Raw genomic sequence first — 23,458 nt, 5'->3', positions numbered from 1 at the left:
AACATAAAGTGTCTTATTAGGGCGTTGGGCCGCCACAAGCCAGAACAGCTTCAATGTGCCTTGGCATTGATTCTTCACGTGTCTGGAACTCTATTGGAGGGATGCGGCACCATTCTTCCACGAGAAATTCCATCATTCGGTGTTTTGTTGATGGGGTTGGAAAATTCTGTCTCAGGCGCCGCTCCAGAATCTCTGACCAGTGTTGAATTGGATTGAGAGCTGGTGACAGAGATGGTCATGACATATGGTTTACATTGTTTTCATGATCAAACCATTCAGTGACCACTCGTGCCCTGTGGATGGGGGCATCGTCATCCAATCAGGGAATAGCCATTGTAGCCAAAATAATGGCCTGCTCAGCATTTTTATACATGATCCTAAGCATGATGGAATGTTAATTGCTTAATTAACTCAGGAACCACACCTGTGTGGAAGCACCTGCTTCCAATATACTTTTTATCCTTCATTTACTAGTGATTTCATTATTTACCTCTACATTTTACATTTTTTATTTTGCCTTGCTGGAGGCCACCTCACTACCATGGCCCCACCTCTCATGTCTCTTTGTTTTCTTTCTCTTCACTCTCTCTCTCTCTCTCTCTCTCTCTCTCTCTCTCTCTCTCTCTCTCTCTCTCTCTCTTTCTCTTTCTTCTCTCCTCCTTTCTCCATGCTAATCAGAAGGGACTTCTATTCTTACTCTTACTACTCGTAAGTGACTCCACCCTAGTCTCTCCCTCCATATTTTCCTTATGGTGCAATCTTCACCTGCTTGCCCTCTGTAGTCCTGGAAGATGACACTTATAGGAGATAAGCATCTCCTCTACCTCATCTATATACCTCTCCAGTCTATTCTTTTTCACTCTCTCTCTCTCTCTCTCTCTCTCTCTCTCTCTCTCTCTCTCTCTCTCTCTCTCTCTCTCTCTCTCTCTCTCTCTCTCTCTGGGCCTGCTACTATCATCAACTATTCCTTTATCTCCCTCGCCTCGATTTAATCTCTTATTTTTCCCCTTTCTTCAATTTCTCAACTCCTTGACCTCAACCCCCCTCTTTCCACTCATTTCCCCTCTTTGCAATTTCCTTATTTTGAGCTCTCTCTTATTCTTCTCTCCTTTTTATACTCCCTCCCTTCTCTCCTCTCCTCTCCTCTCCTCTCCTCTCCTCTCCTCTCCTCTCCTCTCCTCTCCTCTCTCCTCTCCTCTCCTCTCCTCTCCTCTCCTTTGCTCTGTGCAGCAGGAAGAAGGTAGCGCTGAACAAGGCAGCCATGTCGTACCGTCAGGAGAAGACCAGGAAGCTAGGTTCTCTGGACTGCAGCATGACAGAGCAGAGCACCCTGCAGCAGGATGGGCGCACTGCTAACTCCTTCATGGACGCCCACACCTGCAACCCACGGAGTAAGAACCAAGAACACCCTGAGCCCTAAGAGAGACAGAGAGTACAGAAAAGAGTGCATTAGTCTGTACTCTAACTCTGTACCTCCGAGAGAGGGCGAGAGAGGCTGAAGGAGAGCACAAACCAATGATCCTGTGCAGAGGCAGATGCTCTAGAACACTCAACTACACCCTGCTACAAGTACACTCTGTAGGCTACAGTCTTTTCCCTCTCTACACACACTGTCAACTACAACAAGTACACTAGTCTGTAGACTCTGTGCCACCTACTGTAGTATACACACTGTCAACTACATCAAGTACACTCTCTAGGCAACAGTCTGTCCTGTATACACACACTGCTAAGAGAAGTACCATCTTCAGTTTCTCAGGTTTTCTGTTTTCTTCGCAAATCAAATCAAACATGCACCGAATACAACAAGTGTGGGCCTTACTGTGAAATGCTTACTTACAAGCCTTTAACAAATAGTGCAGTCCAGGAAGAGTTAATATTAACCAAATAAACTTAACTTCTTGCGTCGAGCCATCCCGGATCTGGGATCGTGACTACAGCCTCAAGCCCATAACGCAACGTTAACTATTCATGAAAATCGCAAATGAAATGAAATCAATATGCTAGCTCTCAAGCTTAGCCTTTTGTTAACAACACTGTCATCTCAGATTTTCAAAAATATGCTTCTCAACCATAGCAAAACAAGCATTTGTGTAACAGTATTGATAGCTATTGATAGCTAGCGTAGCATTTAGTGTTAGCATTCAGCCGGTAACATTTTCACAAAAACCAGAAAAGCATTCAAATAAAATCATTTATCTTTGAAGAACTTCGGATGTTTTTCAATGAGGAGACTCTCAGTTAGATAGCAAATGTTCAGTTTTTCTTGAAAGATTATTTGTTTAGGACAAATCGCTCCGTTTTCTGTGTCACGTTTAGCTACGAAAAAAACACGTATCCAGGATTGTGTAAATCTATCCGCAAGCTCATTAGCATAACACAACGTTAACTATTCATGAAAATCACAAATGAAATGAAATCAATATGCTAGCTCTCAAGCTTAGCCTTTTGTTAACAACACTGTCATCTCAGATTTTCAAAAATATGCTTCTCAACCATAGCAAAACAAGCATTTGTGTAACAGTATTGATAGCTATTGATAGCTAGCGTAGCATTTAGCGTTAGCATTCAGCAGGCAACATTTTCACAAAAACCAGAAAAGCATTCAAATAAAATAATTTACCTTTGAAGAACTTCGGATGTTTTCAATGAAGAGACTCTCAGTTAGATAGCAAATGTTCCGTTTTTCCTGAAAGATCATTTGTTTAGGACAAATCGCTCCATTTTGTGTGTCACGTTTGGTTACCAAAAAACACGAAAATTCAGTCATCAAAACGCCAAATTTTTTCTAAATGAACTCCATAATATCGACTGAAACATGGTAAACGTTGTTTAGAATCAATCCTCAAGGTGTTTTTCACATATCTCTTCGATGATATATCGTTCGTGGAAGTCTCCTCTCTCCTCTCAATCACATAGAAGAATGGTTGCAGCTGGAGATTACGCACCAATTTCGACGCAGGACACCGGGCAGACACCTGGTAAATGTAGTCTCTTATGGTCAATCTTCCAATGATATGCCTACAAATACGTCACAATGCTGCAGACATCTTGGAGAAACGATAGAAAGGGCCGGCTCATTCCTGGCGCATTCACAGCTATATAAGGAGACATTGGAACACAGCGCCAGAATCTGGGGCATTTCCTGTATGAAATTTCATCTTGGTTTCGCCTGAAGCATTAGTTCTGGGGCACTCACAGATAATATCTTTGCAGTTTTGGAAACGTCAGAGTTTTTTCTTTCCAAAGCTGTCAATTACATGCATAGTCGAGCATCTTTTCGTGACAAAATATCTTGTTTAAAACGGGAACGTTTTTTATCCAAAAATTAAAAGAGCGCCCCCTATCTCGAAGAAGTTAAGTAAAAAGAATAAAAAGTAACACAATAAAATAAGAATAAATATAAAGGGGTAAAGATGAGTAATTTGTACACAATAAAATAAGTAAACAGTGAGTGGTAGCAGTGTGCAAAACACATCGTAGTGTTTTAGGCAAAAAGGCAAAAAGACGAACAAAATGCCACAGTTGGATAGGAGCATGTACAACGTCGGCCATCCTCTTCGGCGCCATCTTAGAGTTTCTCTGATCCATCTCATTCTCTCAGTCCTTCAGATTGCTTTTATTAATATACACTATTTTCCTTCTCTCTCTTTCTCCCTCTCTCTCCCTCTGTTTTCTCAAACAACCTCTTTCAATAAAAATATTCCACCGTGCCCGTCAACATGTACATACAATATGTCTTCATTGTGATACCGTCAGTTTAGTGGATGTTTTGTTGAGCAGGTGGAGGTTGACCTTCAGAGGTTGACCTCACTGAGCCGTGCGCTTTAATAAAATAACATGTAGCCAGTAACTTATATAACTTATATATGTAATGTTGTGTAATGGTTAACGTGTATGTTTGTGTCCATCTTTGTGTCTGTGGTTGTGCATCCATCTGTGTGCGTGTGTATGTGCTTGCGTGCCATGCTCATGCATGTGTATGTCTCCTCTAGACGAACAGAGGAGTTCAGTGAACGAGTCCAGCAGCCTGTTGGGTGGTTCCCCTCGACACCACTGTCGTAGGAAGAGCTCTCCGTACCACACGGGTCAGCTTCACCCCGCGGTCAGGGTGGCAGACCTCCTCCAACACATCAACCAGATGAAGACTGGGGAGGGATACGGCTTCAAACAGGAGTATGAGGTGAGAGAGAGAGAGAGAGAGAGAGAGAGAGAGGGATAGAAAGGGATGGAGAGGGATGGAGAGGGATGGAGAGGGTTGGAGAGGGTTGGAGAGGGTTGGAGAGGGTTGAGAGAGGAGAGAGAGGAGAGGGTTGAGAGAGAGAGAGAGAGAGAGAGAGAGAGAGAGAGAGAGAGAGAGAGAGAGAGAGAGAGAGAGAGAGAGAGAGAGAGAGAGAGAGAGGGAGAGAGAGAGGAGAGAGAGAGAGAGAGTGATGGAGAGAGAGAGAGAGAGAGAGGAGAGAGGAGAGAGAGGATGGAGAGAGAGGGATGGAGAGAGAGAGGGATGGAGAGAGAGAGGGATGGAGAGAGAGAGGGATGGAGAGAGAGAGAGAGAGAGAGAGAGAGAGAGAGAGGAGAGAGAGAGAGAGAGAGAGAGATGAGAGAGAGAGAGATGAGTATGAGGTGAGAGAGAGAGAGAGAGAGAGAGAGAGAGAGAGAGAGAGAGAGAGAGAGAGAGAGAGAGAGAGGGATGGAAAGGGATGGAGAGAGAGAGAGAGAGAGTGAGAGAGAGAGAGAGAGAGAGAGATGAGAGAGAGAGATGGAGAGAGAGAGAGGAGAGAGAGAGAGAGAGAGAGAGAGAGAGAGAGAGAGAGAGAGAGAGAGAGAGAGAGAGAGAGAGAGAGAGAGAGAGAGAGAGAGAGAGAGAGAGAGAGAGAGAGAGAGAGAATGTGGGCGTAGAATCCATTGGGATTTAATGATGCAATTTTGGAGGCAGAAGGCATTTTAATACAGTTTCTCATCTCTGAGTCCAATGGCTTATGTGTTCAGTAGGCTTTAATAAGCAACAGTCAATGTAAACCTCCAGTAGCTGTTTGATACCATCTCTCAATGTAAAGCTATTTCATTCTGCTCATCTCTCTTTCAGATCTTTTTCTGTTTCTACCAAGAGTATATTAATTAAATGGCTTTCAAGTAACTTTTTTTCATTCTATTTGTGATTTACTACAAAGTCCCTCTATTCGCCCAGTAGCATTTAGCTTGTACCCGAATCCAAACCTCCAGGATTCCAGATGCGCTTTTCGATTCATTAATCCCAACCCCAAGGGCCCAACAAATTCCCCCTCCTAAAATCAATACAGTGGTCGCTTTTTCACTCCTCCATCGCTTTTCTGCTCCTCTGTCTCGCTCCTTCCATCGCTCCCTAGTCTGTCGCCTGGAGAAATAAAGGAGATGAAGGAGAGATCACTGTGAGACTGGGGTGTGTGTGTGTTTGTGTGTGTGCACATACGTGCGTGTGATGTGTGTATCAGTGTGATACTGGCTGTAGGACTTCATAACCCTTATTTCCCACTGGGCTGCCGAGGCGGCCATTGATCATGCATGGTGCAAAGGACTGTGGGAGTTTTTAAATGGCACTACAGGGTTTCTGGACTGTCTCAGATAGAACGAGGCTGGTGTCAGATAGCCATAACCAGATTACAACCAACTGGTTAGACTGTCAGGTTAGATCCAATCCTCTTGACTGTCTTCAGGGCTTCAACGCAGCAGGCAAAACTGGTTGAAAGGATGTCATTACAAACCAGAGCTCTAAACCCAACAGTGCAGTAATCAATATCAGTGTAGTACTATTAAATATAAGGTAGAACAAAAACACACAAGAAATAGAAATAATAACAATAGAAAGTAAGAAGCTATACACAGGGTCAGTTCCAATACCATATTTACAATGTGCAAGGATACTGGATCGATATAGCTATATACTGTATGTATTGGGGTAAGGTGACTAGGCATGAGGATTTATGATATACAGAGTAGCAGCATCATGAAAGAAGATTGTATGTGGGTGTGTGTGTGCGTGTGTGTAGAGTCCATATAAATGTGTGTGCATGTTATGTGTGTGTTGGAGTGTCAGTGTGCGTGAGTGTGCATAGAGGCAGTGCAAAAAGTTGTCTTGTGGCTTGGGGATGGAAACTTTTCAGGACACCGTTTTGGTACCAGACTTGATGCACTGGTACCGCTGCCGAGCGGAAGCAGAGAGTCTATGGCTTTGGGTGGCTGGAGACTTTAACGATTCTCCTGGCCTTCTTTCCACACCACCTGATATAACGGTCCTGTATGACAGGGAGCTCGGCCTCAGTGATCTACTGGGCTGTCCGCACCACCCTCTGTAGCACCATGCGATCGAGGGCGGTGCTGTTGCCATACCAAGCAGTGATGCAGCCTGTCAAGTTGCTCTCAATGGTTCATCTGTACAACTTTTTGAGGATTTGAGTGCCCATGCCAAACCTTTTCAACCTCCTCAGGTGGAAGAGGCACTGTCGCGCTGTGTTGAAAATGTTAAGTCCATAGTGATTTGGACCCTGATGAACGACCCGCTCCACTGCAGTCCCGTCAACGTGGATGGGGGCGTGCTCGCCACCCCATTTGCTGTAGTCCACGATCAGCTCCTTGGTCTTACTGATGGACAGGTCATTGTCCCGTCACTGTCTTCCCTGTAGGCTGTCTCATCGTCGCCGGTGATCAGACCTACCTCCGTTGTGTTGTCAGCCATCTTAATGATGGTGTTGGAGTCACGCGTGGCTTCAGGGGAGATATAGAACATTGCTAGAAAAAAAGAGAATTCCATTCTGACGATCAGCAGCTGAGGCCCTAATGCATGATAGTGGCGTGTTAAAGAAAGTCGGTCTATGGATCTGTTCAGTGTTAGTCAGGCTCTGCTTTAAAGTGTGTTGGTGGGAGAAGGAGAGAGAGAAGGAGAGAGGGAAGGAGAGAGGGAAGTATCATGTCTTCTCTAAGCAGGATTAGGTATAGTATTACCTGTGTAGGAGTGAGGCGCAGGTGTAATCCTCTGATCAGCATGCTGCCACTGTCCCTGGGCTGTAGATGGACCGGCCGCCCCACGCTGATCCCATGCTGGGATTGGGCCGGCGCTGATGAGGGATTTAGTAAGCTGGGGTTGGAGCGCCTGGATGTGCCCGGCAAAGCAGCCAGGATATAAGTTTGACTTACGCCATGAACGTGACGTGACTTGGACGCTACCGCCGCCACCGCCACTGTGTTCCTTCGCAAACACATCTGTCACACTCACTCAGTCATTCTTTCTTTCTCTACTCTCTCTCTCTCTCTCTTTCTCATAACGTTGATTTAGATTCAATAGCTCCTGTCGCGCTGTCCAGCCAGATTGTGAAAAGGGTGCCAAAAACATCTGTCACAAAGGTAGCACTTTAACACCAAGATATTATAAAGCACTTGGAGTTTAGGCAGAACCACTCTCGACGCATAGGTAATGAGAGAGACTCAAGCTCGCCTATCTACCTCCTCTTCCTCTCCTCATCCTCTCCTCCTTTCCTCCTCTTAACTCTTGAATGCCCTCCTCTTTCTTCCCGGCCTCTCCTTCTCCTCCTCTCCTCTTCCTCGCCTCCGCTCTCCTTTCCTCTCCCTCCTCTCCTCATGTCCTCTCCACTCTACCTCCTCTCCTCCTCTCCTCTTCCTCGTCTCCGCTCTCCTTTCCTCTCCCTCCTCTCCTCATGTCCTCTCCCCTCTTCCTCCTCTCCTCTCCCCCTCAAGGCCAGATCCATCACTCTTAGCCTCTTCTTCTCCTCACCATTCTCTCATAATTGCCTCATGACAGAAATACGAGCAGTGAATATGATGGCCAAGTTACTCAGGGAACCTCAGGATAACAGTCTACGTTGGGTGGTAAAACTAAGCTGAGTGGTAAAACTAAGTGGGGATTTGGTAATAAAACTGAAAGGATATTTGAATCTGACACCTACAGTATATTCCTTGTGTCCTAATGACATCTGACACTCCGGTAACCAAGCTAAGTATTTCAGTGTGCTGTTTAAATGTACCGATGACAGAATTTCGCCTGTATGCTAACCATATCTCACTGTCTTTGTGACCACTTGTTCCTTCTCTTCTCAGAGCTTCTTTGATGGATGGGATGTCACCAAGAAGAAGGACAAGACTAAAGGGAGACATGACAGTTTGCTGGGGCGTAAGTTCTGTTCAGACCCTCGCTCTGGAATGGAGTAGTATGCCATATATGGAAGAACATTTGCAGGAAAGCTACTGTAACTTAACTTAACTGTTTCAAATTAGTGTTCCAATTATAACATGTCCTCAAGTCAATTGCTATTGACAACCACTATTTCAAAATCTTTGTTTTGTTTAACATCTTTGTTAGTGTCCCTTTAAAAGAGAATATACATCTGAAAATACCTCCTGGTTAAATAAAGCTGACATAAAAGTCCCTCTCTCTTGTTGATGATCTCTCCCCTGTAGATGATCTCTCCCTTGTTGATGATCTCTCCCTTGTTGATGATCTCTCCCCTGTAGATGATCTCTCCCCTGTAGATGATCTCTCCCCTGTAGATGATCTCTCCCTTGTTGATGATCTCTCCCCTGTAGATGATCTCTCCCCTGTAGATGATCTCTCCCCTGTAGATGATCTCTCCCTTGTTGATGATCTCTCCCCTGTAGATGATCTCTCCCCTGTAGATGATCTCTCCCTTGTTGATGATCTCTCCCCTGTAGATGATCTCTCCCCTGTTGATGATCTCTCCCCTGTAGATGATCTCTCCCCTGTTGATGATCTCTCCCCTGTAGATGATCTCTCCCCTGTTGATGATCTCTCCCCTGTAGATGATCTCTCCCCTGTAGATGATCTCTCCCTTGTTGATGATCTCTCCCCTGTAGATGATCGCTCCCCTGTAGATGATCTCTCCCCTGTAGATGATCTCTCCCCTGTTGATGATCTCTCCCCTGTAGATGATCTCTCCCCTCTAGATGATCTGTCCCCTGTTGATGATCTCTCCCCTGTTGATGATCTTTCCCCTGTAGATGATCTCTCTTGTTGATCTCTCTTGTTGATGATCTCTCCCCTGTTGATGATCTCTCTTGTTGATGATCTCTCCCCTGTTGATGATCTCTCTTGTTGATGATCTCTCCCCTGTAGATGATCTCTCTTGTTGATGATCTCTCCCCTGTAGATGATCTCTCCCCTGTTGATGATCTCTCTTGTTGATGATCTCTCCCCTGTAGATGATCTCTCCCTTGTTGATGATCTCTCCCCTGTAGATGATAGATGATCTCTCCCCTGTAGATGATCTCTCCCCTGTTGATGATCTCTCCCCTGTAGATGATCTCTCCCCTCTAGATGATCTGTCCCCTGTTGATGATCTCTCCCCTCTAGATGATCTGTCCCCTGTTGATGATCTCTCCCCTGTTGATGATCTTTCCCCTGTAGATGATCTCTCTTGATGATCTCTCTTGTTGATGATCTCTCCCCTGTTGATAATCTCTCTTGTTGATGATATCTCCCCTGTAGATGATTTCTCTTGTTGATAATCTCTCCCCTGTTGATGATCTTTCCCCTGTAGATGATCTCTCTTGTTGATCTCTCTTGTTGATAATCTCTCCCCGGTTGATGATCTCTCCCCTGTAGATGATCTCTCTTGTTGATGATCTCTCTTGTTGATGATCTCTCTTGTTGATGATCTCTCTTGTTGATGATCTCTCTTGTTGATGATCTCTCCCCTGTTGATGATCTCTCTTGTTGATGATCTCTCCCCTGTTGATGATCTCTCTTGTTGATGATCTGTCTTGTTGATGATCTACCTCCCCTGTAGATGATCGTCATCGAGTCAAGCTACACTCTCTCCTAGCAGACCCCAACTCTGACTATGGCAATGCCAACTACATAGACGTAAGTTACACGCTCTCTCTCTCTCTCTCTCTCTCTCTCTCTCTCTCTCTCTCTCTCTCTCTCTCTCTCTCTCTCTCGCTTTTGCTCTCTCTCGCTCTCTCGCTCTCTCTCTCTCACCTCGCTCTACCTCCTCACTCTTTACTGTCTCTGTCCACAGTTGCTCCTTAAACTGAGACTCAGCCATATGATCAGCTGTGGGAACCAAAGATATTGCAGAGTGACTTACGATGTAAGAGGCTGCACTTCTGAGCATCCACACAGCTTCTGAGCATCCACACAGCTTCTGAGCATGCGCACGGGAGTTGGCTTTACTCTATTGCAATGTGATAGCTGTGTGACAACAACTGCTGCAGAGATGAGTCTCTCGCCTCACATGGAAGACTTCCTGATATTCTCATTTCATCTTTGTATTGTTGTGTTCCTTTAAGCTGTGTGTCTGGCCCAGTGCTAGAGAAGTGTTGGAGGACGATAGACTCATGGGTAATATAATCTCTCCCAGCAGCTGTCTGTCGACTGGCCACAGGAAGGAGAGACTCTTGTGTAATGTAGTCTCTCCCAGTAGCTGTATGTATGCTTGAGACAGGAAGGAGACTCTTGGGTAATGTAGTCTCTCCCAGTAGCTGTATGTATGCTTGAGACAGGAAGGAGACTCTTGGGTAATGTTGTCTACCCCAGCAGAAGTTTGTAGGCTGGCCACAAACGGCTCATAATAGTGGCTGGAACCGAGCAAATGGAATGGTATCAAACACATAGGAACCATGTGTTTGATGTATTTGATACCATTCCACTGATTCCTCTTCAGTCACTACCATGATTCCATCCTCCTCAATTAAGGGGTCACCAACCTCCTGTGGTCTAAGGATGTCTAGCCTAATGTTCCAGTCTACAGGGACACCCGTCCGAAGTGTGTGAGGATGTGACAGTCAGAGACTCCCACTGTACTGCGTGTGTACAGGTAGTCTGTCCCAACAACCCTCTCTGGGCTTGGCCTCAGTTGGCTGGCCAGTACACTGTGACAGTGAGGATATCCACTTAAAGAGGATTGTCCCCTCAACCTGGCTTTGTCCCTGTATCCCTGGGGGTACTGGAATAGATTTGAGATAGACATAGTCTCAGCAACACCATAGATCCTTTAAGATCCTATAAGATCCTATAAGATCCTTTAATCTCCTATAAGCTAGGAGTCTCTGTGTCCTCTGTGACGGCTGACGACTCGTCCAAAAGCTCTCCTAAGTCGACTCCGAGAGGTGACTCGCTCCGTCTGTCTGATGATATCCAAATGCCTGATCCTGTTCATCTGGCATTCAGTTAGTTGTGATCTCAACTGTTCAGCTCCAGTGAGTCTCATCCAGGAAGGCTTGGCCAAGCCCAGTACCAGTTCATACCTCATCCCAGACACGTTCCCTCCCGGCTCTGTGTCAAAGCTGAACAGCTAGTACTGTAGCTAGTGTTGGAGGGATATACACTTTGTGTGCTTGAGCTAGGGCCAAGCAGTGTGTGTGTGTGTGTGTGTGTGTGTGTGTGTGTGTGTGTGTGTGTGTGTGTGTGTGTGTGTGTGTGTGTGTGTGTGTGTGTGTGTGTGTGTGTGTGTGTGTGTGTGTGTGTGTGTGTGTGTGTGTGTGTGTGTGTGTGTGTGTGTGTGTGTGGCGTATGTGGAGGCATTGCTTAATACACACGCAGTACAGGTTACGTAAAGGTGACATTCACAAAAACCTCTTTTAGCAATTATTTATCTTTGTTGAACACTGAACGGACTGTTCAGTGAAGTGCCCAATGAGAGCAGGAAAGAGCGTACGGGGTTCGACTGCATTCGTCTCCCTTCGCTCAAAGAAAAGGAGAATATAAGAATAAGTCAAATGGACAGAATAGAAAAGCTAAAATTTACAGAAATGTAAAGGTCAAATGAGTGCTGACTCAGCAGGTTGAGGTGGAAGGGAAGGACAATGTGTTTGTGTTGCAGCTCATGGAGAGTGTCCCGCCCGTCCACCCCCTCTTGCCCTTTGTGAGCACACTGGTTCCATTCTCCGTTCACCCTCCTCTAGCTCTGCCTGAAAGTTTCATTAGCATATGGGCCTTGCGAGGAAACCTGTGATATTGTTAGGGCTGTCTACACCACTGTCTGCATGTTGTGGCAGGACCCCTGACTAGCCTTCCCGCTAGGCTAACCCACCCCCAGACACCATACTAAATTATTCATGTGAGTAGGAGAAAGGGAGGAATGGAGGGGTGAATGGAGAGATCAGGGGTGGAATTAAGGGTCCACTGCCGTTCCGACATTCTTCAGAAAGGTTCAATGAAAAAGCAGCACATTGTCTGACTCTGATTTGGTGTTAACCTAACTGTTTTCATGGATGGTTGGGCTTGGGTTTGACTAGATAGGAGAGGAGGGTTGGGTCGTAGTAAAAGTATAGTATGTTTTGTTCACTTAGTGTTCCATGACCACAACAACTACAGGAAGTTCAAGAAAAAAATGTTGGTTTCTACCTCTTTGCCATGGCAACAGTGTGTGAGGCATGATGAAACAATCTCACACACTCTCTCTCTCTCTCTCTCTCTCTCTCTCTCTCTCTCTCTCTCTCTCTCTCTCTCTCTCTCTCTCTCTCATCCCCCTGTTCTTTAATCTCAATAATTAGCTTTTTTTCCCTTGCTTCCTTCCAACTTCCTCTCTTTCTCCTTCCTTCTTTTCGTAACCTCTGGGACCTCTTAGATCCGGATAAACAGGGAAGTAAGTACTACTGCTTCTCTTCTCTTTCTTTTCCATCTATCTTCCCGCTCACCCTGTACCCGTACCCCCTTACTTCCTTCCCCCTTTCCATTGCTCCACCACTTTCTAATCTCTCTGTCTATGAATCCCCCCCCCAGCCCTAGACACCAGCTGCTCCCCAGAGTTTAATTTAGCCAAACCTGCTCTGTTACACCACTACACTCACTCTTATCTGCAGCCATACTAGACTCACTTAAAGTAAAGGATTTGTATGAGGTTTGTCTGTCCCCCATCACAGCAGAGATGACACAAAGCATGTCTTACTGTAGGCAAGTCTGTCCCAATAGACACAACCAGCCGTTAGAGCTTTGTATTATATATTACACCTGTCCCCCATCAGAAATCGCACAAAGGAACCAATGGGAGGAGCACAGTCTAAGGAATCCTAAATGACCCCCTATTACCTATACAGTGCACTACTTTTGGCCAGAGCCTCAAATGTCTCAGTCTATTCCCTATATAGTTAATTACTTTTGGCTAGAGCTCAGATATGCCCTGAAGGCAGTAGAGACCCATGCAGATAAATCATGCAGGGCCAAAGCCAGGACAGATACACACACTCAGCTCCAGGGGTGGAAAAAGTACCCAATTTTCATACTTAAGTAAAAGTAAAGATGCTAATAGAAAATGACTCAAGTAAAAGTGGGGAATGACCATTGATGTTCTCTTGATTAGACAATTTTCCTGTCCTGCTAAGCATTCAAAATGTAACGAGTCCTTTTGGGTGTCAGGGAAAATGTAAAAAGTACATATTTTTCTTTAGGAATGTATTGAAGTAAAAGTAAAAGTTGTCAAAAATATATATAGTAAAATAAAGTACAGATACCACCCAAAAACGACTTAAGTAGTACTTTCAAGTATTTTTTCTTAAGTACTTTTACAACACTGCTCAGCTCAGATGAGACACAGCGAAGGGCTTCACAGGAAACACTGCACTGCCAGAGGCTGAACATAACATGACTGTTTTCAACCTGTTTTCTGCCCCTGGATCACATTCTGTTGGATGTTTCTCACACATAGATTGTCATACAGCATTTGGGCTAATCTTCAACCACATAGTGGGCTATATAGCTGTGTCAAACTAGATTGGTTTTAAGGGGGTCCAACTTGCTGTGAAAGAAGAGAACATGTAAAGGGAGAGATTGCCAACTTTGTATTGGCTTTCTTCTTGGCTTTCCATCTTGTGGCAACTTGCTTTCCATCTCATCATGTTGCGATGCTGTGATGTGATTGGTTTTGTCATGGTTTAAGTGTGGTGGGAAGCATGAGTTCTTTTTCCTCCATTTTTGAATTTCACACTGCTTGATGTGATGCTGTCTGCTCGCTGTAGGAGGAAGGTGGTGGTTGCCTAGGTGACAGACAGACAGGAAGCACACACACACACAGTGAAGCAGAGAGGATCATGGGAAGGATGGGAATGGGGTCACTGCACTCTAGCATGGCGACTGTCATCCATCTCCTGTCCTCTCTGTGTGGCATGGCACTTATGGAATTGTGTGTGTGTGTGTGTGTGTGTGTGTGTGTGTGTGTGTGTGTGTGTGTGTGTGTGTGTGTGTGTGTGTGTGTGTGTGTGTGTGTGTGTGTGTGTGTGTGTGTGTGTGTGTGTGTGTGTGTGTGTGTGTGTGTGTGTGTGTGTGTGTGTGTGTGCCCTTATAACCAAGAGTGATGAGGGGACCATGCCCAGGGCTGGAGGATTTGTCTTGCTTTACATTCTTGTCTCTCTCTCTCTCAAACACACCATGCTCAGAGCTGGTTAATTTGTCTTGCTCAAAGTGATGAGTTAGTCTGGACACACACAGACCATGACTAGCCATCACATCTGAGTGTCCAGGCTGGATCATAGCACAGTAATGTACCTCCCAGGAGAACAGACCATGACAGACCAGTCAGTGTCAATTGCCTGAAATGAAAGCATTATAATTTCACTTTTGAAGTAACCTTGTGTACTTTATTATTGCTCTATACCTGAACAGGTCATGTCAAAAGGTTGCCTGAACAAAACAAAAAGGAATTGGTAGGAGGAAGCTGCCCAATGAGAAAATGACGGTCCCTCTCTCTAGACAGTTATGGCCGCTGTAGAGAAATCTCCTTTAACCCTGTAATCCAACAGTCCAACCTTTACAATATGAAAACATTATACTATGAAAACCACTTGTTATTATATCTAGGCGGAAGATGAATACATACCAAGCTTCACTACATATTGTGTCATTCAATACCAGATCAAAAATAAGAGAGGAGAGGAGACTGGGGGAGGGGCGTGGTGGTGGTTCTTTATAGTGACTCCAGGGACTGGTGTTTACACTGTGTTACTCTAATGTTCAACTCTCTCTCTTTCTCTCTCTTTCTTTTTACCTCTATCCCTTTCTCTCTTTTTTCCCACAGGGGTACCAGCGATCAAACCACTTCATAGCCACCCAAGGTGAGTGCCCTTGGAATACTTTTTCAGAAATCAATGAATGGTAATATGCCTTATTCTGCGTGTGCACTGTATGTATGTGTGTGCCTGAGCAGCCAAGCCTCCCAGTTGTTGATATTAAAATAATGATTTGAATTATTAATGTGTAAACACACTGGCTGGTGATCCATCACATTGTGTGTCTGGGTGTATCTCTATTCTCTACCGCCCAAACCTCTCTCTCTCTCTCTCTCTCTCTCTCTCTCTCTCTCTCTCTCTCTCTCTCTCTCTCTCTCTCTCTCTCTCTCTCAATTCAAGGGGGTTTATTGGCATGGGAAACATATGTTAACATTGCCAAAGCAAGTGAAGTAGATCATATAAAAAAGTGAAATGAACATTTCAAATGTCATATTATATATATATACAGTGTTGTAACGATGTGCAAATGGTTAAAGTACAAAAGGAAAAATAAGTAAACACAATTATTGGTTGTATTTACAATAGTGTTTGTTCTTCACTGGTTGCCCTTTTCTTGTGGCAACAGGTCACAAATATTGCTGCTGTGATGGCACACTGTGGTATTTCATCCAGTAGATATGGGAGTTTATCAAAATTGGGTTTGTTTTCGAATTCTTTGTGGATCTGTGTAATCTGAGGGAAATATGTGTCTCTAATATGGTCATAAATTGGGCAGGAGGCTAGGAAGTGCAGCTCAGTTTCCACTTCATTTTGTGTGCAGTGTGCATATAGCCTGTCTTCTCTTGAGAGCCAGGTCTGCCGACGGCGGCCTTTCTCAATAGCAAGGCAAAGCTATTGATTATGTACACAGTCAAAGCTATCCCCAAGTTTGGGTCAGTCACAGTGGTCAGGTATTCTGCCACTGTGTACTCTCTGTTTTAGGGCCAAATAGCATTCTAGTTTGCTCTGATTTTTTGTCCATTCTTTCCAATGTGTCAAGTAATTATCTTTTTGTTTTCTCATGATTTGTTTGCGTCTAATTGTCCTGGAGCTCTGTGGGGTCTGTTTGTGTTTGTGAACAGAGCCCCAGGACCAGCTTGTTTAGGGGATTCTTCTCTAGGTTCATCAGCGTCCTTTTATGTGGTTGTAGAATGTAACGGCTCTTTTCTGGATATTTATCATTAGCGGGTATCGGCCTAATTCTGCTCTGCATTATTTGGTGTTTTACATTGTACACTGACGATATTTTTGCAGAATTCTGCATGCAGAGTCTCAATTTGGTGTCTGTGCCATTTTGTGAATTCTTGGTTGGAGAGCGGACCCCAGACCTCACAACCATAAAGAGCAATGGGTTCTGTAACTGATTCAGGTATTTTTAGACAGATCCTAATTGGTATGTTGAATTTTATGTTCCTTTTGATGGCATCGAAGGCCCTTCTTGCCTTGTCTCTCAGATTGTTCACAGCTTTGTGGAAGTTACCTGTAGTGATGATGTTTAGGTCAAGGTATGAATAGTTTTTTTTGTGTTCTAGAGCAACGATGTCTAAAGGGAAATTGTATTTGTGGTCGTGGCAACTGGACCTTTTTTGGAACACCATTATTTTGGTCTTACTGAGATCTACTGTCAGTGCACAGGTCTGGCTGAAGCTGTGTTGAAGATCTAGGTGCTGCTGTAAGCCCACCTTGGCTGGCGACAGAAGCACCAGATAATCAGCAAACAGTCGACATTTGACTTCAGATTCTAGTAAAGTGAGGCCAGGTGCTGCAGACTGTTCTAGTGCCCTCGACAATTCATTGATATACACTACCGGTTAAAAGTTTTAGAACACCTACTCATTCAAGGGTTTTCTAGATTTGTACTATTTTCTACATTGTGGAATAATAGTGAAGACATCAAACCTATGAAATTACACATACGAAATTATGTAGTAACTAAAAAACAAATCAAATTATATTTTATATTTGAGATTTTTCAAATACTCCCCCTTTGCCTTGATGACAGCTTTGCACACTATTGGCATTCTCTCAACCAGCTTCATGAGGTAGTCACCTGGAAGGAATTTCAATTAACAGGTGTGCCTTGTTAAGTTAGTTTGTGGAATTTCTTTCCTTCTTTAATGCGGTGAGCCAATCAGTTATGTTGTGACAAGGTAGGGGTGGTATACAGACTTGGTAAAAGACCAAGTCCATATTATGGCAAGAACAGCTCAAATAAGAAAAGAGAAATGACAGTCCATCATTACTTTATGACATGAAGGTCAGTCAATACAGAACATTTCAAAAACTTTGAATGTTTCTTCAAGTGCAGTCGCAAAAACCATCAAGTGCTATGATGAAACTGACTCTCACGAGGACCGCCACAGGATTGGAAGACCCAGAGTTACCTCTGCTGCAGAGGATAAGTTTATTAGAGTTACCAGCCTCCGAAATTGCAGCCCAAATAAATGCTTCACCTAGTTCAAGTAACAGACACATCTCAACATCAACTCTTCAGAGGAGACTGTGTGAATCAGGCCTTCATGGTTGAATTGCTTCAAAGAAACCACTACTAAAGGACACCAATACGACGAAGAGACTTGCTTGGGCCAAGAAACATGAGCAATGGACATTAGACCGGTGGAATATGTCCTTTGGTCTGGAGTTCAAATTTGAGATTTTTGGTTCCAACCGCTGTGTCTTTGTGAGACGTGGTGTGGGTGAACGAAGGATCTCCGCAGGTGTATTTCCCACCATAAAGCATGGAGGAGGATGTGTAATGGTGTGGGTGAACGAAGGATCTCCGCAGGTGTATTTCCCACCATAAAGCATGGAGGAGGAGGTATAATGGTGTGGGTGAACGAAGGATCTCCGCAGGTGTATTTCCCACCATAAAGCATGGAGGAGGAGGTGTAATGGTGTGGGTGAACGAAGGATCTCCGCAGGTGTATTTCCCACCTTAAAGCATGGAGGAGGAGGTGTAATGGTGTGGGTGAACGAAGGATCTCCGCAGGTGTATTTCCCACCTTAAAGCATGGAGGAGGAGGTGTTATGGTGTGAGGGTGCTTTGCTGGTGACACTGATTTATTTAGAATTCAAGGCACACTTAACCAGCATGGCTACCACAGCATTCTTAAGCGATTACGCCATCCCATCTGGTTTGGGCTTAGTGGGACTAGCATTTGTTTTTCAACAGGACAATGACCCAGCACACCTTTTTGCACTATTGGTCAGAGCCTGTAAGTAAGCATTTCACTGTAAGGTCTACACCTGTTGAATTTGGCGCACATGACAAATAAACTTTGATTTGATTTGAGACCCTCATGCCAAATTGTGTAAAATGCTTTTTTTGAAATCAACAAAGCATGAGAAGACTTTGCCTTTGCTTTGGTTTGTTTGTTTGTCAATTAGGGTGTGCAGAGTGAATATGTGGACTGTCGTACAATAATTTGGTAGAAAGCCAATTTGACATTCATTTTTCTGTCCCGCTGTGATGTCGAAGTGGTCAGGGTCTGGGGCGGACTGGTGTCAAGACTTTTTTTGGGAGCTGAGGTGGGCTGTTCTGCTGGCTCCTCTGCGGGGGTGGCCACCTCTCTAATGGCTTGTTCTCTGTCATACACCATCCCCCTCACCCTCTCCTCCAGCAGTCTGATCCTCTCCTCTCTTCTCCTGCTTCACCTCTTTCTACTGTAGATGTTGTCTCACTACAATCCAGAGTGCAGATACAGTGGAAGTCGGAAATTTACATACACTTAGGTTGGAGTCATTACATCTCATTTTTCAAACACTCCACAAATGTCTTGTTAACAAACTATAGTTTCGGCAAGTCTGTTAGGACATCTACTTTGTGCATGACACAAGTCATTTTAGCATCAATTGTTTGCAGACTTATTATTCACTGTATCACAATTCCAGTGGATCAGAAGTTTACATACACCAAGTTGACTGTGCCTTTAAACAGCTTGGAACATTCCAGTCAAGGCTTTAGAAGCTTCTGATAGGCTAATTGACATCATTTAAGTCAATTGAAGGTGTACCTGTGGATGTACTTCAAGGCCTACCTTCAAACTCAGTGACTCTTTGCTTGACATCATGGGGAAATCTAAAGAAATCATCCAAGACCCCAGAATTCTTTTTTTGTAGACCTCCACAAGTCTGGTTCATCCTTGGGAGCAATTTTCAAACATCTGAAGGTACCACGTTCATCCTTACGAAGAATAGTACGCAAGTATAAACACCATGGGACCATGCTACCGTCATACAGCTCGTCTCCTAGAGATGAACGTACTTTGGTGCGAAAAGGGCAAATCAATCATAGAACAACAACTAATGACATTGTGAAGATGCTGGAGGAAACCGGTGCAAAAGTATCTATATCCACAGTAAGAGGAGTCCTATATCAACATAACCTGAAAGGCCCATCAGCAAGGAAGAAGTCACTGCTCCAAAACCGCAATAAAAAATCCAGACTAATGTTTGCAACTGCACATGGGGACAAAGATCGTAATTTTGGGAGAAGTGTCCTCTGGTCTGATGAAACAAAGATAGAACTGTTTGGCCATAATGACCATCATTTGGAGGAAAAAGGGGGCGCTTGCAGCCGAAGAACAACATCCCAACCGTGAAGCATTGGGGTGGCAGCATCGTGTTGTGTGGGTGCTTTGCGTCAGGAGGGACTGGTGCACTTCACAAAATAGATGGCATCATGAGGGAGGAAAATTATGTGGATATATTGAAGCAACATCTCAAGTTATCAGTCAGGAAGTTAAAGCTTGGCCGCAAATGGGTCTTCCAAATGGACAATGACCCCAAGTATACTTCCAAAGTTGTGGCAAAATGGCTTAAAGACAACAAAGTCAAGGTATTTGAGTGGCCATCACAAAGCCCTGACCTCAACCCTATAAGGGATTTGTGGGCAGAACTGAAAAAGCATGTGCGAGCAAGGAGGCCTACCCATCTGACTCAGTTACACCAGCTCTGTCAGGAGGAATGGGCCAAAATTCCCCAAACTTATTGTGGGAAGCTTGTGGAAGGCTACCTGAAATGTTTGACCCAAGTTAAACAATTTAAAGGCAATGCTACCAAATACTAATTGAGTGTATGTAAACTTCTGCCCCAATGGGAATGTGATGAAAGAAATAAAAGCTGAAATAAATCATTCTCTCTACTATTATTCTGACATTTCACATTCTTAAAATAAAGTGGTGAACCTAACTGACCTAAAACAAGGAGTTTTTACTAGTTTTTCCAGGTCTAGTTAAGGGGGTGTTGTTGTGCTGGACTGTTGTCTGGGTCTGTGCTGACTGGAATGTAATCACCTGCTGTTCCAGATCCACCTGCCTTACCTCCAGCTGGGTAAATGTATCCTTCATTTCAATGAGGGAGTGGTATTCTGTGCTGGGAGGCTGACTTTCCACTTGGGGTTGATCATCTGTGGGGTTATATAATGAAGAGATCCGGTCTGATCCGCTCTGGGTAGGGGTATCTTTCTCATGGGAGAGCTTCTCCCGCTGAGCTATTTCTTTGATTACGTGAAAGTCCAGCTGAAACTGTTTGCAGTTGTCCTGTACCAATACTGTTCCAGACTTACAAAGATTTATATTAGATGACTCAGAGTCCTCTTTGTCTAATATCCTGAGGGGTAGTGTGTTAATATAGCATTGTGCCATGCCAGGGGATGGTCTGTGTGGAAGATAAGGTTGCTTTTGTTCCCATTTTTATAATAGTCATCAAGAAGTGTCTCTTGATTTGCCATAAGGAGCTTCATTTTGTACTCTTTTCGTGTCTTATTATACTTTACATACACAGGGTACTGTATTTGTATTACCTCTGAACAGCAGGAGGGTGCTTCTAAGGCCTGTCCATTTGGTTGGTGCTCTCCTGCCATTGCTGGGCTCAAGTGCTTTGACACCTTTCGCTTCACACGTTAGTGCTGATTGAAGTTGTATCTCTTTGTCCTAGCAAGGTTGGTAACCTTACCATTCAGTCCTTATTAAGTAAAATATTTCATTGTAATGTGTTTTTCTTCGTGGCGTTTGAAAGTCCAAAATTGCTTCAGACTAAGCATTACTCACTCAGTTCCAGGTTTGATGGTGTTTTCAGGTTTCTATTTGTTTGACAGAGCATTTGCTGTATAGCTTGGGAATAAATATTCTTCCCGTGTAAGAAGCATTCCAGGGAATTCCAGGTAATTCCATCCAAAATCAGGTTGTAGGTTTGGAGTTTTGATTTGGATGATGTTGTTTAGGGTAGCACCTTGTATATGTCCCTACCAAAAAATCCAAGTTTGTCTAACTCTTAATCTAATCATTTTTTAAAAACATGCAGAAAAATGGGTGAGCTCATATTCTCTCTCTCTGTTTATATATATATATATATATATATATATATATATATATATATATATATATATATATACAGTCGTGGCCAAAAGTTTTGAGAATGACACAAATATTAATTTTCACAAAGTCTTCTGCCTCAGTTTGTATGATGGCAATTTGTATATACTCCAAAAGGTTATGAAGAGTGATCAGATGAATTGCAATTAATTGCAAAGTTCCTCTTTGCCATGCTAATGAACTGAACCCCCCCCCCCCGAAAAAAATGTCACTGCATTTCAGCCCTGCCATAAAAGGACCAGCTGACATCATGTCAGTGATTCTCTCGTTAACACAGATGTGAGTGTTGACGAGGACAAGGCTGGATATCACTCTGTCATGCTGATTGAGTTCGAATAACAGACTGGAAGCTTCAAAAGGAGGGTGGTGCTTGGAATCATTGTTCTTCCTCTGTCAATCATGGTTACCTGCAAGGAAACACGTGCCGTCATCATTGCTTTGCACAAAAAGGGCTTTACAGGCAAGGATATTGCTGCCAGTAAGACTGTACCTAAATCAACCATTTATCGGTGCACCTGCACGCACAGTGAGGCAAAGACTTTTGGACGATGGCCTGGTGTCAAGAAGGGCAGAAAAGAAGCCACTTCTTCCAGGAAAAACTTCAGGGACAGACTGATATTCTGCAAAAGGTAGGGATTGGACTGATGAGGACTGGGTTAAAGTCATCCGGAAAAAAGCTTGTCTGTAGAAGACAAGGTGAGAGCCACCATCAGTCCTGTGTCATGCCAACAGTAAAGCATCCTGAGACCATCCATGTGTGGGGTTGCTTCTCAGCCAAGGGAGTGGGCTCACTCACAATTTTGCCTAAGAACACAGCCATGTATAAATAATGGTATCAACACATCCATCCAGGAACAGGTTTGTGATAAACAATGCCTTTTCCAGCATGATGGAGCACCTTGCCATAAGGCAAAAGTGATAACTAAGTGGCTCAGGGAACAAAACATTGATATTTTGGGTCCATGGACAGGAAACTCCCCAGAACGTAATCCCATTGAGAACTTGTGGTCAATCCTCAAGAGGAGAGTGGACAAACAAAACCCCACAAATTCTGACAAACTCCAAGCATTGATTATGCAAGAATGGGCTGCCATCAGCCAGGAAGTGGCCCAGAAGTTAATTGACAGCATGCCAGGGCAGAACACAGAGGTCTGCAAATATTGCAAATATTGACTCTTTGCATCAATTTCATGTAATTGTCAATAAAAGCCTTTGACACTTATGAAATGCTTGTTATACTTATACTTATAATTGTTATAATTATACTTCAGTATTCCATAGTAACATCTGACAAAAATATCTAGACACTGAAGCAGCAAACTTTGTGGAAATTAATATTTGTGTCATTCTCAAAACTTTTGGCCACAACTGTACATACATACAGTGCATTCGGAAAGTATTCAGACCCCTTGACTTTTTCCACATTTTGTTACTTTGCTGCCTTATTCTAAATTGTATTAAAACATTTTTTTTCATCAATCTACACACAATACCCCATAATGACAAAGTGATGTTTGCAAATTTATTAAAAATAAAATAGAGAAATGTCTTATTTACATAAGTATTCAGAACATTTGCTATGAGGCTCGAAATTGAGCTCAGGTGTATCCAGGACAAGTCTCCAGGACAATGTCCTTGAATGGCCCAGCTAGAGCATGGAACCCAGTCAAACATCTTCCGCTGATCCCGTTCCGCTAGCGGAGCCCCTCCTTTAGAGTAGAATCCTCAAAACAGGTTCTAAATACTGTTGACATCTAGTGGAAGCCTTGGGAAGTGAACATTACCAATATCCCACGCTACCTTCAATAGGAAATTAGTTGAAAATCGACCAACCTCAGATTTCCCACTTCCTGGTTGGATTTTTTTCTCAGGTTTTTGCCTGCTATATGATTTCTGTTATACTCACGGACATCATTCAAACAGTTGTAGAAAATTCAGAGTGTTTTCTATCCAAATCTACTAATAGTATGCATATCCTAGCTTTTATGGCTTTGTAGCAGGCCGTTTACTCCGGGCATGCTTTTCATCCGGACGTGAAAATACTGCCCCCTACCCCAAAGAAGTTAAGAATGGTGGAGGCCACTGTGTTCTTG

General features: G+C 43.8%; 1 protein-coding gene across 1 annotated transcript in view; it reads left to right on the top strand.

Annotated features, from left to right (window-relative positions):
• LOC124012674 (receptor-type tyrosine-protein phosphatase U-like) overlaps positions 1 to 23,458 on the top strand; it is a 259,461-nt gene that overhangs the window by 218,768 nt on the left and 17,235 nt on the right. Inside the window, 8 exon segments of the mRNA XM_046326539.1 lie at positions 679 to 708; positions 1,231 to 1,391; positions 3,996 to 4,183; positions 8,089 to 8,161; positions 9,795 to 9,871; positions 10,029 to 10,100; positions 12,579 to 12,596; positions 15,021 to 15,057. Coding sequence (XP_046182495.1) covers positions 679 to 708; positions 1,231 to 1,391; positions 3,996 to 4,183; positions 8,089 to 8,161; positions 9,795 to 9,871; positions 10,029 to 10,100; positions 12,579 to 12,596; positions 15,021 to 15,057 — 656 coding nt within the window.

The sequence above is a fragment of the Oncorhynchus gorbuscha genome, linkage group LG24 (assembly GCF_021184085.1).
Source record: "Oncorhynchus gorbuscha isolate QuinsamMale2020 ecotype Even-year linkage group LG24, OgorEven_v1.0, whole genome shotgun sequence".
Classification (NCBI taxonomy): domain Eukaryota; kingdom Metazoa; phylum Chordata; class Actinopteri; order Salmoniformes; family Salmonidae; genus Oncorhynchus; species Oncorhynchus gorbuscha.
Note: the sequence above shows the minus strand (reverse complement) of the source record. Positions and strands in the feature narration are given on the sequence as shown.